The sequence below is a fragment of the Arvicanthis niloticus genome, chromosome 4, assembly GCF_011762505.2.
Source record: "Arvicanthis niloticus isolate mArvNil1 chromosome 4, mArvNil1.pat.X, whole genome shotgun sequence".
In the NCBI taxonomy this organism is placed as follows: Eukaryota; Metazoa; Chordata; class Mammalia; order Rodentia; family Muridae; genus Arvicanthis; species Arvicanthis niloticus.
In genome coordinates, this window is record NC_047661.1 from 75,567,922 (window position 1) to 75,586,093 (window position 18,172).

The 18,172-nt window shown below is 43.2% G+C and overlaps 1 protein-coding gene across 4 annotated transcripts in view; it reads left to right on the forward strand.

Annotated features, from left to right (window-relative positions):
- The first annotated feature begins 11,663 nt into the window (after positions 1 to 11,663).
- Positions 11,664 to 18,172, forward strand: part of Otud7b (OTU deubiquitinase 7B) — a 58,546-nt gene continuing 52,037 nt past the window's right edge. Inside the window, exons 1-2 of one of the 4 annotated variants that reach the window (XM_076932950.1) lie at positions 11,666 to 11,931; positions 16,004 to 16,061. In XM_076932950.1, coding sequence (XP_076789065.1) covers positions 16,034 to 16,061 — 28 coding nt within the window. In that variant the 5' untranslated portion in view covers positions 11,666 to 11,931; positions 16,004 to 16,033. Of the gene's footprint in view, positions 11,932 to 16,003; positions 16,062 to 18,172 lie in introns of all 4 variants that reach the window. The other 3 variants (XM_034499800.2, XM_034499801.2, XM_076932951.1) reach the window with 3 other exon arrangements.

Genomic DNA, 18,172 nt, shown 5'->3' on the forward strand with positions numbered 1-18,172 from the left:
TATCTGCTGTGTCTGTAATTTTAGTGAATTTTAAACGTCCACCTATACACCTTCATCTCCTCTCTTTAAAAAGCTGCTGAAGTGGCCAGTCACATGCACATTTTAGCAAATCTCCAATGCTCTCCATAAATACTGCCGATTAAAGAATTAAACACATCTTATCACAGAGCACATGGACTCTCCTGAGCTGTGGCTGCAGTGTTGTCCATGTCGTCCGTGTCATCCGTGTCATCCGTGCAGTGTTCACAGGACACGAGCCCAAGACTCTGACTGCACATAGCAGCACAGAACACTTTCACCTCATACCTGCTGTAACCACTGGACTGAAAGTTCTGAGTTCCTGGTCTGTGATGTCATCTTCTATTTCAAGCTCTGGATTTGACCCTTAGACTTGATAAGATGGCAGGAACTTGCTTTTCTAGATTAATACTTAACCCCTTGCCATATTGTCCCAGACACTCACTGCCAACTCAACTCCTCCCAGCCTCAAGGACCAGGCCCATGTCTTGTCTTCCTCTTCATGCCACTAGGGGAAAAAATTAGACATCTAACACCTTAACAATGTAGTATTTAATATAGCAAACAGATCATGTTCCTACAGAGAGGATATGACATCTACAAAGGCAGAGCTGAGTCACTAAAAAAACTTTGTGTTTATTTTGAGAGAAAGGGAAAAAAGTTTGCTATTAAACTTAATACCCAATAACAGAAAAATATTTTAAAAGTATGTACTTAAAAGCACACTGCTTTTGGGGACTGGAGAGATGGTCCAGTTGGAAAGTATTTGCTGTGTAAGCATGGAGACCTGAGTTCAGATCCCCAGCTCGCCTGTAAAAGCTCTACCAGTGCTCAGAAGGCAGAAACCGGAGGATGCTTGGGCTTGCTGGCCAGGTGGTCCAGCCATGTGCTCTCCTAGTTCAAGGAACGACCTCATCTCAAAAACTAAAGTAAGCAGGCCAGTGAGATTCTCAGCAGGAAAGATGGCTACTTTTAAGCCTGACAATGCAGGCTTGATTCCCTGAAACACACACAGTGGGAGAGATTGTCTTTGACTTCCAGGCTCATGTCATGGTACATGCACACATAAACTACAGATACATATAAAAGGAAATAATGTGGAGAGAAAGATGCAGCATAGACCTCTTCTGGTGTCCACATGAATGCACACACATGTGGACACACAAATACACATACACACACATACGCTTTTTTTTTGTTTTGTTTTAGTCTGGCTAATGTAAATTGTGGAAAGAAGAGAGGAGTGGGGCAGGAAGAGAAGATACAGGGCAGGTTGCCTCAACACAGGTCAGAATGGGTTAGAAAGCCCACTGTGGAGAGTGTGGATGTGTGGAGTGTGAAACTGTGGGGGTGAGGAGTGTGGGAGTGTGGGTGTGTGGGGGATGTAGGGAGTGGGGAATGGGGGTGTGGGGGTGGGGGTGTAGCAGGAAGCTGGGTGTATATGTGGGAGATCCAAACTCTTGTTTGGGAATGATAAAATCAGAAAGTGCTGACAATTATTCACCTAAAATAAGTTTTGTGAGGAACATGTAATTTTGTTTGTTTGTTTGTTTTTTGTTTTTATGCTTTTTGAGACAGGGTTATTCTGTATATTCCTGACTGTCCTGGAACTCACTCTGTAGACCAGGCTGGACTCAAACTCAGAAATCAGCCTGCCTCTGCCTCCCAAGTGCTGGGATTAAAGGCGTGTGCCACCATTGCCCCACTGAGGAAATGTAATTTTATACACAGATACGAGAGGAGTCTGCTTACTTTAAGAAAAATTTCAAGATAACTCAATAACTTTAAATAAATATTTACATTTTGACAAGTTTTAAATAAATTATAAGGGATAATTTTACTGTTAAATATGTAGTTATCTAGTCTTAAGAACTTTTTATTTTGTTTTAAATAAGTCTACCCCCAAATTTTGTGAGACCTGGAACAAGAGTAGAGGCTAATATTTTATATATGTAAATATTTGAAAGCTATAGACAAAGTTAATAAGTTTTGTTAAATAAAGTATATTCTATTCTCTTACCTTGACAAATATTTCCTCATAACAACTTGCAAAGTCGGATTCAAATGTAGAATTATTGGACCCCCAATAGGATTTGACAGTACAGGGTACATAATTCTAACAGTGATGTTTCATCCCTAGCAGTTTGGGCCTAGGGACCAGACTTAAACAGGCTCTCTGATGGGCTGAGGCCTTTTAGGTTGGGGTCTCCAGACACAAGATGGGCACTAATGTGGTGGTCTTGGGTTTCCTCACCAAATGTAGCTAGGGAACGCTAGAATGGCCTTTTCAAGTTTAGGGCCCAGGGAAGGGGGACCCTTATACAGGGCCTCGTGTGAGCACTGTTTGTCCCTTCTTTATTCCAAGTCTGTTACTAACCGGCCTTCATCCTTTGCTATTTTTCTGTTATCCCTCGGACCTCAGGAAGGCGAGGATACTGGTTTTAATAAATAGGACACCACAACTGTGTCTTCCATTATTTCTCTCTTTGGATCCAATTACTTCTACTAATTATGTGGACTCTTATTAGCAAAGTTTACTCCTGGGAGGCCTGTCCGTGAGGGTGTGGGCGGCAATATGTCTGGGAACAGACAGGTGTTTTTCTTCATCGAGAAAAAGGCTGTTCAAAGGGCTCACCCAAATTCCACTCTGAGGACAGAGCAGCAAAGACTTCAAGGAACATTCACACATAGGGAAGGAAGAAACGCTGCTTAGTGGTCACAGCTGGAGAGGAGCAGAAACCCTCATGGCCTGTGGCAAACCATCGGAAGTGAGAGGGAAATGGGTGTAGATGACACTACCTCTAGGGAACGGTCTCAGTCTCCCCAGGGACCAGGGACCTGAGGATGAGCTGAGCACTCTTTCTGGTTGCTAATGTGCCATCCTCATTAGCACTGCACTGCACTGCACTCAGATGTGATGCTGCTTTACACAAATACTCGTGTACACCTGTCAGCTCCTGCAAAGTTTGGGTGGTAATAGTGACACCTCATATTGCCACTTTGTTTGGGCAAACCTCTTCTGTTAAAGGCTCCTCAACATTCCATGTGGCTCCCAGTTTTTTTTATTTTTTATTTTTAATTAATTAATTAATTAATTTAGTTTTTCAAGACAGGGTTTCTCTGTGTAGCCCTGACTGTCCTGGAATTCACTCTGTAGACCAGGCTGGCCTCAAACTCAGAAATCCACCTGCCTCTGCCTTCCAAGTGCTGGGATTAAAGGCATGTGCCACCACTGCCCAGCTGGCTCCCAGTTTTTAATGTACTTTGTTATGATAGACAGGGTGTTTTGTTTTGTTTTTTGAGACAGGGTTTCTCTGTGTGGCCCTCGCTTTCTTGGAATTTGTAGACCAGGCTGGCCTCAAACTCAGAAATCTGCTTGCCTCTGCCTTCCCAGTGCTGAGACTAAAGGCATGTGCCACCACCACCCCACAATAATAAGGGATTCTTTAATGAATCTTGCTAGGTACTGAGAAGACTCAGTAGAAGCTTGCCAATGGCCACTCTTCTCTTCCCATTCTGTCAGCTAACGGAGGCAGCGTGAAGAACATTTCACTGTCTGTATGAATCATGCTTGCTCCTTGCTCCCTTGTGGGTCTGTACTGATGCTGCTTTTGTTTGTAGTATCACATTGTATCCTATGCTGGTCTCCGACTCCAATCCTCTGTCTCAGCCTTCTGAAGATTTAGATGACAGGCCTAAGACACCATGTCTAGAGGCTTTGGTTTTAAATAACAATATCTTCTTTCCCAGTTACACAGTTGTTTCCAAAACAGCCTATCCTCTGAATTCTAATGTCAATCACAATAATTATAACAGAGATAATGATATTACTGTTACTATTGGCCATAGATAAATGTCCCCAAGGATAACTGCAGACTTTGAACAGAGGAAATGATATGACCAGATCAGAGTTCCATCCGAGTAGATGAGAAAAGACTGAATCAGAGCAAGAGACCCACTGTGCACTAGGAAGGTCAGAGGTACTGAGCTAGGACTATGACAATGAGAATTGAGAGAAAGGAATTGATGTAAGAAGTATGGAAAATAGACTTGCACACTGAAAGCAGAATGCTAATCTAAAGTTGGGGAAACATGTACCAACCGTGAGCAGGCAGGGTTACCTAATCATTGTAGATGTGCAGATGTAGATGCAGGGCAGGGAGGGGGTGTCTCAGCAGGAATAGTAAGCCAGAGTGAAATCAACCTGCTGGGCTGTGCATCACTTAAAATTAGCCACTGTCTTGCTAAGTATTAAAGCTGTTGATGGCTGGGCAGTGGTGGCATACGCCTTTAATCCCAGCAGATTGAGAGGCAGAGGCAGGTGGATTTCTGAGTTTGAGGCCAGCCTGGTCTACAGAGTGAGTTCCAGGACAGCCAAGGCTACACAGAGAAACCCTGTCTTGAAAAAGCAAAAAAAAAAAAAAAAAAAAAAAAAGGAGAAGAAGAAGAAGAAGAAGAAGAAGAAGAAGAAGAAGAAGAAGAAGAAGAAGAAGAAGAAGAAGAAGAAGAGGCTGTTGATGGTGTGAAAGTAGACAACAGGTACCAGATTTCTAAATCAAGAGAGGTCAAAGAGACTGCAGATCTGCAGATGGTGGGCAGCCATGGCAGTCCCTTCTGTTTCTTTCATGAACAAACACCTATAGACAAGGGCTGCGTTGGTCCCGTACATCCACACCAGACACAGACAGTGTCCCCCCCCCCGCCCGCCCCCCGCCTCCCCCGTGTACAGATGCAGTGAAGGGCATATGTCAAGCAGAAAAGGATTTGGACTTTTAGCTCCAGCCTTGATCACGAAAGCTCTCTAAGAGCAATGACTGAATCTTTGCCTGTCATACACATGGTAGATATAGGAAATGGCCTCAAGATTCAAATATACTGTATTAACTTACATTTTGCTGAGAACTTATCGTTCTGGCCGAAGGCCTAGGGTAAACTGGCCACTGCTTGAGTCCGCATCATCCACTGGCAGCAAAGGGAAGCTGCTGCCCTTGTGTGACCTGAGGCCAGGGAGGAGGGGGAGAGCATTCCTGGGGGCAGTGGGCCCACAGGGGTAGGGCTGGCACTGCTGATTAGCACTGGAGACTTCCTTCTCAGGCCTCACTATTCAGGTCGGTTTCCCTCCCTCTCGATCATGATGGTCACTACTTTCTCACCAAACTGTCCTAAGATCTGATGCCCTCCCCCTCTCCTCCTATCTATGGAGCTTTCCCCAGCTTTTGGTTTTATTCCATTAGTTTCTTCTGACCTCAGGATTTCACTCTTCTTAAACCAAACAATTATACATTACTACATATGTTACCTAAGTAAGAATATTTTTCATGTGCAGATCCATAATTTTTTTTTCCACTTAAGAAACAACTATGGGCTTCTCCACAGACCATCCACAGCACAGGAATAGTGCCACGATGCTCTAGTACATCAATCTGAAAAGCAACCGTCAGCAACATGTCACTAAGAAAGTCTAGTAAATGCCAACTAGATATAGTTCCCATGAAGAAAATAAGCATGAATTTATAATTTAGGAAAGCATCCTCAGTGTACAGCAGCAGTTTATCTTTAGCAATTAATCACATTTTTTTTAAAAGGAGCTTAAGCAACTACACGGGAGCAGCAGCCAGAGCTTGACACGGTCACTTCTCTTCTATACCCTTGAGCATGCTTGAACTTGGCTCGCTTCCCAGTGCTGACCTAGTCAGGGGGCAGAGTGACTTAGTCATTCATTCCTGAGCCTCTTCTCATCGCATTGGCTAATGTGTTAGCAGACTTATTTGTTTCCTCCATGTCTGGGGGTGTGTCACCTGCAAGGTGGAGACTGAGCTGACCCACCTGGTTGACATTCCAATCAGGTAAGGCAGCACTTAACTCTCCTCAAAGCCTAAGGAACTGGCTTCTCTTCTTTACCAACCTGTTGGCCTCTTCTGGCCTGAAGAAGCCATTCTAATACCCTCAGGGGATTTGTCAGGACCTGAATAAGAACACACCCAACTCTACCAAAGGCTCTTCAGTTAATGTCCTGTCATAGCTCAACCAGGGATTGTGCTGTACTAATTGCCAGCTGATAAGTCTTATTGGCCATAAAGTAGTTTGATCTTGGGCCATCTCGGGGCAGAGATGTTCCCCTTAGGGATTTCCTAGTGCCTAATCCTAGGAAGACTTTAGAAATGCACAAAGGTAATCTAGTGCCGCTCACTGGCAAACTCTTCTTTTGGTACATTCGTTCATTTACTCTTTATTATTATTTTTAAATCAATTAAACAGTTAAGTATGAACAAACACTTCTGGAAATAGACAATTTGAAACAGTTGTCAAATTCTGACTGATTGGTGAAGACATTTATAGTTTGGAGCTTTACATACAGCCCTTTAAAGGGAGTGGTAGATTTTATACCTCCAGCCCTACATAGAACACATATCAGGAGAGGAGGAAGTTGAGAGCTACACAGTGCTGTGCTAAGGTCACATCAAGCTGGCTCTTTCCCCAACACCTTATTCAGTAAAATCGCACCACAGTGGGACATTGTCAGTGCCTTTTCCCCTCCGTAGAGCTGGTTGTCAATGCTCACTAGCTCACCGTGGTGGAGAAGGAAGAGGAACACACAGGTAGAGATGGAGATTAACAAACCGCTGCATTCTGGAGCTACAGCCAGACTGAGGTCAGCTGCACAGGAGCTTATAATGGAGACTAAGGAATCCTGCATTTCTTTATAATACCAAGGAACTAATGCCATCTTATCAGTTGATATGCTTTGAGTTTTAAGTCATAGAAACTTAATTCAAAATGATTTAAACAACATGTAAGATGTATTAACTTATGTAACAAAAACTTCCAGCAGAGCCACGCCAGTGTTGGTTGAATCATTTACCAAAGGGCCAGAATCTTTTAATTGTTTTTCCTCTGCTATCTTCTGATTATCAAGCTAGTCTTGCAACCAGCACAACAGCTCAAAAGATAATATTCAAATAGCAAGAAAACACTTTCTTCTTGTCTCTTTGTAAGAACAAACACTCCCCACCCAATACCCGCTCCAAAAGCATTTCTTTCTTCTCTTTTCTTTTCTTTTTCTTTTTTTCTTTCTTTCTTTTTTTTTTTTTTGTTTGTTTTGTTTTGTTTTTTTGAGACACAGTTTCTCTGTGTAGTCCTGACTGTCCCGGACTCACTCTGTAGACCAGGCTGGCCTCGAACTCAGAAATCCACCTGCCTCTGCCTCCCAAATGCTGGGATCAAAGGCGTGCGCCACCACTGCCCGGCTTCTTTGCATTTCATATTAGTCAGAATTCGACTCCCTGTCTAAACAAAGCCAAACAGAGGGTAATGGAGTTTTGTGACCTGTGTTTGACCAGCAACTCCCCCTGTCCCCACCTCACCAGAAACAGCCTCTTCTGAAGTTCAGAGTCACACAGAGAAGGATTGTTGTTGAATGCAATCAAGGCTTTCTCAGCAAAGATGAAGAAGACCTGGTTTGCTTCCTGTTGCCATGATAAACACCATGACCAAAAGCAACTTGGAAAGAAAGATTTATTTTATCTACAGACTACAGTTGTCAGTCTTCCAGAGAAGTCAGGGCATGAACTCAAGCAGAAACATGGAGGCAGGAACGAAAGCAGACTGTGGAGGAGTGCTTCTTACTGGCTTGCTCTTGTTTCTGCTCAGCTAGCTTCCTTATACAACTCAGACTCACCTGTCCAGGGATGGCCTACTTACAGCAGGCTAAATTCTCGTCTTTCAATTAGTAGTGAGAAAGAAACATAAACATCCATCCTACAGGATGCACATAGCCCAATCTGATGGAGACAAATCCTCATTTGACGTTCCAGCTTCCCAGGGTCTGTCAAGTTGACAACCAAGAATAGCTATGTTGCCATGTGTCAGTATCACTTTGGTAAGGAAAGATCACTCTAGTATTGGAGTTTTAATATTAGGAGGTATGATCTAGCAATGCCACTTAAGAAGACTGCCCTCTTCTAGCCTCTTTGGGAACCAGATTCATGGTGCACGGATAGACATGATATACACGCAGGGAATACACCCATTTATGTAAAATAATAACACAATACCTTAAAATTAAGAAAAAAAAAAAAAACCCCAATGTGACATATATGTGTAACAGCTACTTTAGAAGATATGGCACATTTCACCACTTTAGAAAATCCTCTTGTGATCCTTTAAGTTAATTTGTCTTCACCCTTAATAGGCGGCCATGGCTGGTACCTACTATTGTGTTTCGTTTTGCTTTTGAGACAGGGTTTCTCTTTGTAGCCCTGGCTGACTTGGAACTCACTCTGTACCTGGGCTGGCCTCAAACTCAGAAATTTGCCTGCCTCTGCCCCCCAAGTGCTGGGATTAAAGGAGTGTGCCACCACTGTCTGGCCTATTGTGTATTTTTGCCTGTCCTGGAATTTGAGTTTCTTAAAAATGCCTTTTTCCCCCCTCTATAATTTGTGTGTGTGTGTGTGTGTGTGTGTGTGTGTGTGTGTGTGTATTGCTCACTATCAAATCCAGGGCCTTATGTAAGGGCTCTAAAATTGAGCAAACATCAATAAGCAAAAGTTTTTGAAGGGCTAGAGAGATGAATCAGTGGTTAATAGCACTTGTTGCTGTTGCAGGAGACCCAGGTTCAGTTCTTAGCACTATGTGACTCTCAGCCATCTGTAACTCCATTTCCAGGGGACTGGACACCCTCAGTTCCAGTGGACTGGACACCATCTTTCTGGTCTCCATGGACAGTACACACACATGGTACGCATACATGTAGGCAGAATAATATACTCAAATGCATAAAATAAGATAAATCTTTAAAAAGGTAGCTTATTTTTTTTTATAAAAATTCCTATATATGTATATGTGTCTATTTTTTATTGTGGTCATTTGAAAGGTTTCCATTGAGTGGCTCTTAGAAATGAAGTTGTTATGAACATTTATATAGAAGCTTTTCATAGACACATATTTCCTTTTCTAGTGGGTAAATACGGAGGAATAAAATTTCTGAGTCAGGGGCTAGGAGTGTATTTAACTTAGAAAAAGCCCTGAATATTTTTTTAAAATATATATATATGGATTTATGGTTTTCAGCGCCAAGAATTCTGAGTTACTCTGACATTCCTAAGCACCTACAGTACATAGTTTTAAAGGCATCCTAGAACCACTGGTCTAAATTATAGTCATAGTGGTAGAAAGGAAGTTATTTTGGTTTGGTTTTCTTTTCTACCACAAAAACATATAAATGCAAATAATTTCTCCTTTTTTCTTCCTGGTTAGTTGCAAAACAGCTTTCTCTGAATATTTCCCCTGCACCGTACCCGTCAGCCTAGTGTTGAGTTGCGCTGGTGAAACACAAGTTAAAGCTCACAGAGCTTCTGGAAGCTTAAAAATCACACTAAGACAAGGAAACAAAAACATTCGTCAGGGTGGAAAAGAACAGTGAGCTGAACGGCAGGAGAGGGGCGTGGCCTTGTGGCAGATGAGGGGCGTGGTCTTGTGTACACTGCTGGGGTTTTCTTTGATGCTTTTCCATCCTTTACTATTCCACCTAGTAGTGGGAAAAAAAGATTCGGCTGTACTCAGGCTGCTGTGACTGTTTACTATCAGATGGTAGCTTTCTGAGCATCGGACACTGGAACAGTCTGCACACAGCAAGAGAAGACGCTCCTAGTTTGTAGGCAAAGAAACTGACAGCATAGGAATGGGAGTCACTTAATGGATTAGGGACTGGCTGAGCTGGGACCAGAACCCAGGTGGCCTGGCTTCCAGCCCAGCTGACCACACTGCTACCCACACAGACAGAGCTGGCCAAAGACAAGTAGCCCATTGAGCAATTACACAAACAACAATGCCTGATGGATGGTCAGAGTAAGAAACAGGCACAGAGCAACTGCAACCCCATCACTTCCTGATCCCTAAATTTCCAGGCAGGCCTACAATGTGCGGTTGCTTAAATGGCTTTGACCAGCAACTTGGCTCAGCTTTTGAATCTGGACCACTTTTTGTGGTCACTGCCACGAAAAACATCTGCCTTGTACTCCAGGTGGAGAGAGCCTTTGAGCTCCGTACCTGGTCCTAAGGAGTCTGTGAGAGTGGGCTTAGCATAGCTCATTGATGAGTGTGACTTGGGCCTGGAGGCCTTGGTGAAAACAGCTCTCAGTTTTGCATAGTTCTGCCTTCTCACCTCAGACTTAGCTAGCAAGGTCTAGTATGATCTATGGAATTCAATAAAACCAAATCCCACCCTCTTCTCCTCAAATTTGTCACTAAATAGTAGTTATAATTGATACTCCCTGAATCTTTTAAGCTCTGCCCAAATGGCTCTGCTTGTTAAGTTACATTGTAAGTTCTGGTATGTTCCATGCAAGGTACCAGTTGTATGAGGTGACTCCCATGCAAGGTACCTTGGCTGAGGTATGTATGCATGGCTGAGGTATGTATGCATGACCTTAGGTTCAGCCCTGAACTTTCAACTCTAAACTTAAGGGTATTCTTCAAGAGATACAGCTGTCCAGTGGGTTTCCTGTTTCAGGTGTCAGTTTCCTAGTCTGGATAATTCTGTGCTCTATCCTTCCCCCTTAGAAACCAAAAGCCTCAGAGAATACCACAGAAAATAAAGAGCTAACTGTATAATGTGTTTTTACATAAACCCATTGAGCACAATTTTGATAATAAACACTGCCTTGAATGTGTGGACTGGGTATCACAATGTTAGGGCTCTGAATTAAAATTTAGGATTCATTTGGTTAGAGTATAGCATAGGCTGGGCCCATTTTGTGTTTGCAATAAAGTATTTCTTCTGAAAGCAGTCTATTCTTTTACAAGTATGAAAAGTTGAAATGCCTTGTTTGTGTGCTCCTAGGCACAGCTCATTGTAACCTACATGACATATATGTTCGTTTTGCTTTATATAAAATACTTCAGTAAATTTTAAATTGTTAGATTGCTGATGCTTGGGATTTACGTCTTGTTGAGTTTTCTATTTCCAGCATTATGGAGTACAGTAGTGCTTCAATAAGTACAGGCGTTGAATTATGCTGTAATGTTGTAGAAACACTTTAACAGTGAAAAGTACTAAAAACTTTTGCTGACTGTGGCAGGGATGTCACTAGGGAGTCATTGTTATGCAAGTAAATAAAGAAAAGGGTATGTTCGTGTCAAGAGTGAAGGAACAAGGGGAATGCATAACTGGGTGGGGCTGGTTTGTAGGAAGCGATGTTCACTTCACTCTGGTTGGTTCAGGATTGCGTGGAGTAACTAGAATTTCAACCTTCTCAAGTATTTTTATCCTTCTCACCTTTCGAAAGCTACTCCACCGGTCTCCATTTCTTCCCTTAGGGCTGGCGCCAACTGATGCGACCCCAAAGTCTTAACAGTTCATGCGGAGCTCCCAGCTCCCGCTCAAAAGTGCTTCAGCCCGGGGGCTCGGGGACGCTAGCCAAGAACGCGCGGGGTCACGAGCCGGGCAAGCGCCAAACCGGCCACAGCCCCAAAGCGGTCCTGTGGGCGGGGCTGCTGCGGGGAGGGGCGGGGCTGGGCGGGACGGGGCGGGGCAGGGCCGGCCGCGCCGGGCGGGAGGAGGCCCGGGGGCGGCTAGGGTGTCACCGCCAACCCGCTCCGGCCGGAAACGGGCGCTTGTTTCCGGCCGGACGGCCGAAAGCCACCGATCCTGAACCAGCCTCTGGAGTCGGAGTGGCGACCCGGTGTGGAGCCGGCGGAAAGCCATTGGGAAGAGGCCAGCTCCGGTCACTCCGGCTTGGCTCCAGCTCCATCTCCTGTGGAGAGCAACAGCCGCGCTCGCAGTGTCCGCCTCCGCCTCCATCGTCGTCGGGGGAGGGGCCGCTCGGACCCTGGGGTCACTGCCGAGGAATGAGGCGAGGCGACCGGGCCCCGCGCTCCGCCCCGGCCTAGAGCCTTGCCCTGAGAGTCGCGAGGGTAACGGAGCCCCCAGCCCTGACACCCTCCCCATTTTCCCTTGCCCCTCCCGCCTCTCCAGCGCCCCAAACTCTGCGTCGTCGAGCTCCACTGCCCCCTCTTTCTGACCAGACTTCACCTGAAGCCATCTCCCCTGAGCACCCGCTCCTCGCCTCGCCGCTCCCTGCTTGGTCCCCACCTTCCCCCTTCACGCCAATCTTTCACCTGCGTCCCGCGCTCCCAGCCCTGGCCGGCGGCTCCTGTCCTTCCCCGAGCTGTGCTGGGCAGTTTGGATGGTCCCTTCTTGTCAGTTAGACTTTAGGAGAAGGATGGCGGAGTTTTGGGGTGGTCTAGATGCAGCCGCCGGCCCCACTCCTTTATCCCAGTAGGATAAAGTTCTTTTAAAGTCACTATAAAAGTAAAAAGAAAAGACAAGTTTGTTCTTAACGATAGCCAAACCGAGGTGCGTCCAGTAATGGAGGAAGGGGCTGTGGGGTTGGAGGGGGGGGGGGAAGGAGAGAGAGAGAGGGGAGAGGCGGAGGGGGGGAGGGACACAGAGGGAGAGGGGCAGGCTGTGTGTGAGTGTAGGTGTAGAAATTCTAGGGCAGGCTTACGGACTTTAGAAAAAAAAGAAAAGTTGCTCTGAGCCGATGGAAACTTTAGAAGCTGATGATGAGTAAGCTGGGGGCTGCGTGATCTCACTCTTCTCATAATTACTAGGTTAACGGTGTGGCTCCTGTCGAGATGGAATGGGATTTGTTTACTGGGCCGGCGTATTTTTAGCCTGTCGCTCACAAGTACCAGCCCTCAGAGTCTCTCCTCTCTGGTGATAGAGTGTCTTTCTAACTAGGTGTCTTCTAGGCACAAGACACATGTAAAAATGGGGAAGTTGAGAGAAGCGGACTGGTGAAATTTGATCTAAGAGGTTACCACCACCTCCCCCCCCCCCAAACAAAACAAAACAAAACAAAACAAAACAAAAACTTCTTAGGGAATTTTCATGTCTGCAAAGCCAATCGCTAGCCCAACTTTGGCTTTTGCTTTCTTTATCTTTTTGTGAACATTACGTAGGATGTTTTACTTAGAAGCTGGTAATTTGCTGGTCTTTGACTTTTCCTACAATATACTTGGGTCTCTTAGGAGGCTGGATCCCTTTGTCTCCCAAAACCTGATTCAGGTGGATAAGAAAAATAAGAGGTAGTGGTAAGAAGACTCCAAAGAAGTAGCTAATTTCTATTTTATTTATTTTTTCTATATTGCATAGCTAAGAAGACATTTAGGAAATGTGTTCCTTAGTAAATGAGATTCCATTCCTGAGGGATGGAGAAGTCTGCCGGGGAGAATCAGACTTGTAGTTAAATGTTGACAGTACATAACTTACAAATGAACACATTCTAGGTAAACAATGAGGAACTAATTGTTCTTTGGTTTACTAACCTGCTGTGCTAGTCTATTGATATTTTGAAAGCTGAACAGAATGTAAAATAAAAGAAATTGCTGTTCCTCCTGTACAGGGCTGAATAGCAGTCTGTTCTAACTTCATTAGTGAACTGGCATCTTCAGAGTGCCTTCTTAATCCAGGCTGGTTTCTGTGTACTTAGAGATTGCACATGAACACAAATATTAGCTCATGCCAGGCATAATTGAGAAGGTAAATATGCTGAAAACACATATTCCAAAACCAAAATAGATTTTTCTTTTTCGATTTTTTGTTCTCGTTTTGGATTATCAGCACCTTTCTGCCAATCATTATCCATTAACGTGAATAATTTAGAACTGAAGAGATGTCTGCTTTGGACATACGTTTAAGTGGGAAGTATAGATGGTAGGTAGTTTCCAAACTACTACTAATTTATTTATTTATTTATTTTAGTGGTCTGATTCATCTTATCCTTCTCATTTAGTACCAGGGACTTTCTCTGTGGTGGAGAAAAAAGTAAAACTTGGTCTAAAAAAAAAAAAAAAAGGACTGGTATGTTGTGTAAGGCAAGATGAGCAGCAGTGTGTTCTGATGAGCTGTATAAGACAAGGCACCAGTGACGGATGATCAGTGTTAGAGGTGCTGTGATGGAGCTAGGTCACTAATTTGGAAATGTTCTTGAAGTAATAATTGCTTCATCTCTCTTTTCCTCCCTTCTCCTTCTACCTATTAGTGGAAAAATATCTCAGTTGGAGTCTAAAATTGGATTTAAAAAAATCACACATATCCTCTTGGAGTCTTGACTGCTAATAGTTGCTTTAATCCATGTGAGTTGGCTAGTGCCAATCATAGTTATGGCATATGGGTAATTTCTATTTATATCTAGCTTCCTTTTGTTGAACTGTATATGATACTCCACTGGGTATGGATTGAAGAGTTTGAATAAACCTAGGAATGAGTGTAGAACCAGCAGCTCAATATATCCACTGTTATTCTCAGTTCTTAGACGACTTTTTAGAAATTTGAGATATATTATATGTAGCCAAGAGAGTTATTGTGGAACAATTTAGTATCAAAAATAAATGTTGATTTTGTTGTGGGAATATTATACTGCTTATAATGAGTTTCTGAGCTCCCAGATCCCTCAGGTGTTCTGACTGTGTTGTCTGAGACTGTTGGAGAGAGGCAGAGACAGAGAGACTGTGTGTGTGTGTGTGTGTGTGTGTGTGTGTGTGTGTGTGTGTATGTATGTATGTCAAGTGTTCTAGCTGTGTTGTCTGAGACTACTGGAGAGAGGCAGAGACAGAGAGACTGTGTGTGTTTGTGTGTGTGTGTGTGTATGTGTGCGCTCTAGGGAAGTGTGCATACCACAAACACTTAACCCCACCAAAGGGGGGAAAATCAATCTTGGCAAATGTGGTCTCAGAAATAGATTTCCTACGGAACCTAAGGACAGTGGAATAGCCGACTGGAATCTTAGTGCCTGATAAATTATTACAATTAAAATTTTGTGTAGGGCAGTTTTTTTTTTTCATGAATTTCTGAATTCAATTGACTTTTTAAAAGATAATAAAAGAGAGAACTTAAAAAAATTCTTGCTGAATAATAATTGAATACTTCCTTGGATAAAGCAACTCTAAGCTCCAGTGTCTAGGAAGATAAAAAGATGTAAAAAGATGCCTTTTCCCTTGGAGTAGGGGATGAGGGGTAGAGAAGTAACACATGGGGTGTGGAGCAGGGCACAGGATGATGGGGACATAAATGTAAGGAAGCTGTAGTGTTTAGACTTTAAATGTAGGAAACTGTCTAAACAAAACCAAGTTTAATGTACTGTGCTAGAGTGTGTATAGGATGGACAAACTTGAAGTAACAAGGAATAAATGAGATTAAACAAAAGGTTTCTGAATTAGTATGTTTTAAAATGGACTTTGGTTATGACGAGTCATATAAAAGTACGGGCTATGAAATTAGATGCACTTCGGTTCTTTACAATGTGACCTTACCCAGGTCACTTCTCTGTCATTACCTATAAATATATACATTGAAGTCAATGAAAAAATGTTCTGTGTTGGGAATAAAAGAAAAGATTTTCTGAGGGGCTGGGGGTGCTTGCTTAACATGCAGGAATCCCTAAATTCTGTTACCAGTTCTGAACAAATTGAGTGTGGTGATAGACATATGTAATCCCTGCACTTGAGGCAGGAGGATCAGAACTCATTCCCAGCCTGTGATATGTGAAATTCAGTCTCAAAAACCTCAAACAAAAGGATTTTCCAAATAGAGTATAGAATGTGTAATGTGCAGTGATGGTATATATGAATGACTAAGTTATGTGTGAGAGTGACTGGAGAAAATGTGGGCTGTCAAGTCATGGGGAGTAAGAGGGTGGAAGGGATTCAGAGGCCAGCCTGTTGGATGTGGATAGAAGGGTCAATAGAGTCATTGTAGGTCCTTGAACAAAGGGTGGATTTAGTGAGAAATATTGAGCCCTTTGGTCTGGGAACTCAGGGACAGGAGTCAGGCAGGAACCGGTACATTGTGACTCCTCTGCTTCTTTTCTGTACCATCCTGGCCCAAAGAGATACAGTCTCAGTGGTAGACGTAAGATCCTGTACAGAAGCTTTTGTATTTGCACACCTTGCTGTCTGAGCTCTGCTTGTCCCTGTTTCATAGTGCACCAGCCTGTGGAAAAATCGCAAGACTATGGCGGGGTTCTGCTCAAAAGCCTGTGGTAAGGATATGTTTCAAAAGCCTTTAGTTCTGTTAATGTAGAGAGTACTGGTCTAAGAATTCAACACTTTATGCAGGAATTTATAATTTTTAAAATGCATTATTTTTAAAGCCAGATTTACTATTTTGAGGTTATACTGATGTCAAATTTATGTTTCTAAGCCTGTATTACCTGGTAGCTATGAAAAGACTATAGGAAGAATGACATAGAATTATTTTGCATTAAATATTCGGTTTTAGAAATCCACAAGATTAATAGTCCATTTATGGGTAATTAAAACTAAACTATACTAAGTATCTTAATGTATGCTAATTTGAAAGTCTTTGAAGGTCCTGTGTGGCCTCTCAGACTGTCTGCCTCATGCATAAGAACACTTGGTAGATGATGTCTGTATTCTAGTTAGAATGAATCTTCATTCACAGTATCTGAGGGAATCTCACTGCATTATACTGCATTGTTAAAGAGGAAGTTAGCTAGCTAGTTTGCTTGCTTCTGTCTGTCTATCTGTCTGTCTGTCTGTCTGTCTGTCTGTCTGAGACAAGGTTTCTCTGGACTCATTTTGTAGACCAGGCTAAGCTTGAACTCAGAGAGATCTTCCTGCCTCTGCCTCTGGAGTGCTGGGACTAAAGGTGTATGCCACCAAGCCCCTCATAAGGTAGCTTTCTTTATTAAGGTCTTGGATACTGAAAAATCTTCAGATATCCTGAAGGAAAATTTTTTTGATGACTGATTAAAAGGGAGTGGGGAGTGAGAAGTCTCCACATGTAAACAGTAAACAAAAGCACACAGGTATTCTCTAGTGACCTTGCCACCCTTATCCCTGCCAGCTCCCACCTTCTTGTAGTCATTACAAAACTCTGTGATGTCATGAGCACTGATTATCACTTACCTCCAATCAGGTGTTTATATTTCTGAGTTGGAAACCAGAGGCAGAAAAGACAGGAATCTTATTATGTACAGCTAGACTGGGATTATTTTCAACTGCTTAGTTATACCTTATCCCTTAATTTCTTCTAAGAAATAGTTTTGGGTAAGAGGAATTAATTAAACTTGTTGTTTTTACCTGCTGTGAGTTCAGTTTTATGCTAAATGCTTGAAGGAGGGGGTGGAGGGAGTGGGAGCAACAGTGTTGGGTCCTTTAAGACCATGGGTTCAGCTTGAGGAAGAGAAATGGAATGGCTGAGTCTCTGTTTACATGCCAGGCACAGTTTTTTAAGTGGAAAGCTTAAATTCTAATTTAATTTAATTGCACAGTCCAGGCCTTGTACTATAGATACTTTAGGAGTAGAGTACTCTGGTAATTATGAAAGGTACCACAGAGGAATTACAGAATTTCAAATGCTTTTTAAAAGTGCATTAGGAAAGCCAGGTATAATGACACCTGCCTGTCATGCCAAACCCTAGCACATGAGAGGCTGAAGATCAGACTGTGGGCTTCAGATCAGCTTTAGCAGCATAGTGCAGCATCTTAAAAAGGCAGATGCCAGCAATGAAAACAAACAAACAAAACCCGGGAAACAAGACAGTAGTCAAAATGTTCTAAACACATTGACTGGGTTGACCTGAGTAGTGGTGACATTTATGGTGTTTGGGTTTGTGCTTTTGGGGGAAAGGCTGTTTTTAAACACTAGACTAATAAATGTGTGTTAAAAGGTAGAAAATAGGGTCTCAGGTACCCAGGAAGGTTTTTATTAGAATGGTAATGTGACAGTAAGAGGCAAGCTGGCTTGTTGTCTTAACGGGAAAAGAGATGGCTCTCTGGAGTCTGTGACAGTGTTGAGGCCTGAGAAGAGTCTTGAGGTAGAACAGCGAAGAATGGAAATGAGATAGTGAAGCTGCACTAGTGAGGACTGGGTATGGGGACACCACAGTGAGGAGTCAGGCAGGACCATGTCAGGCCTGCGCTGTAGGGGATATTGACTATGAAGATTTCCTTATTTTTAAAATTTTAAAAAAATTTCACATGTATGTGGAAGTGCCTGCATGTTATGTATATGTGCCACATGCATGCCTCTCCTGGCCAGGTTAGAGCACCAGATTCCCACTGATGTGGCTGCTGGGACTTGAACCTTGGTCCTCTGAAAGAGCAGCAAGTGCTCTTAAATGCTTAT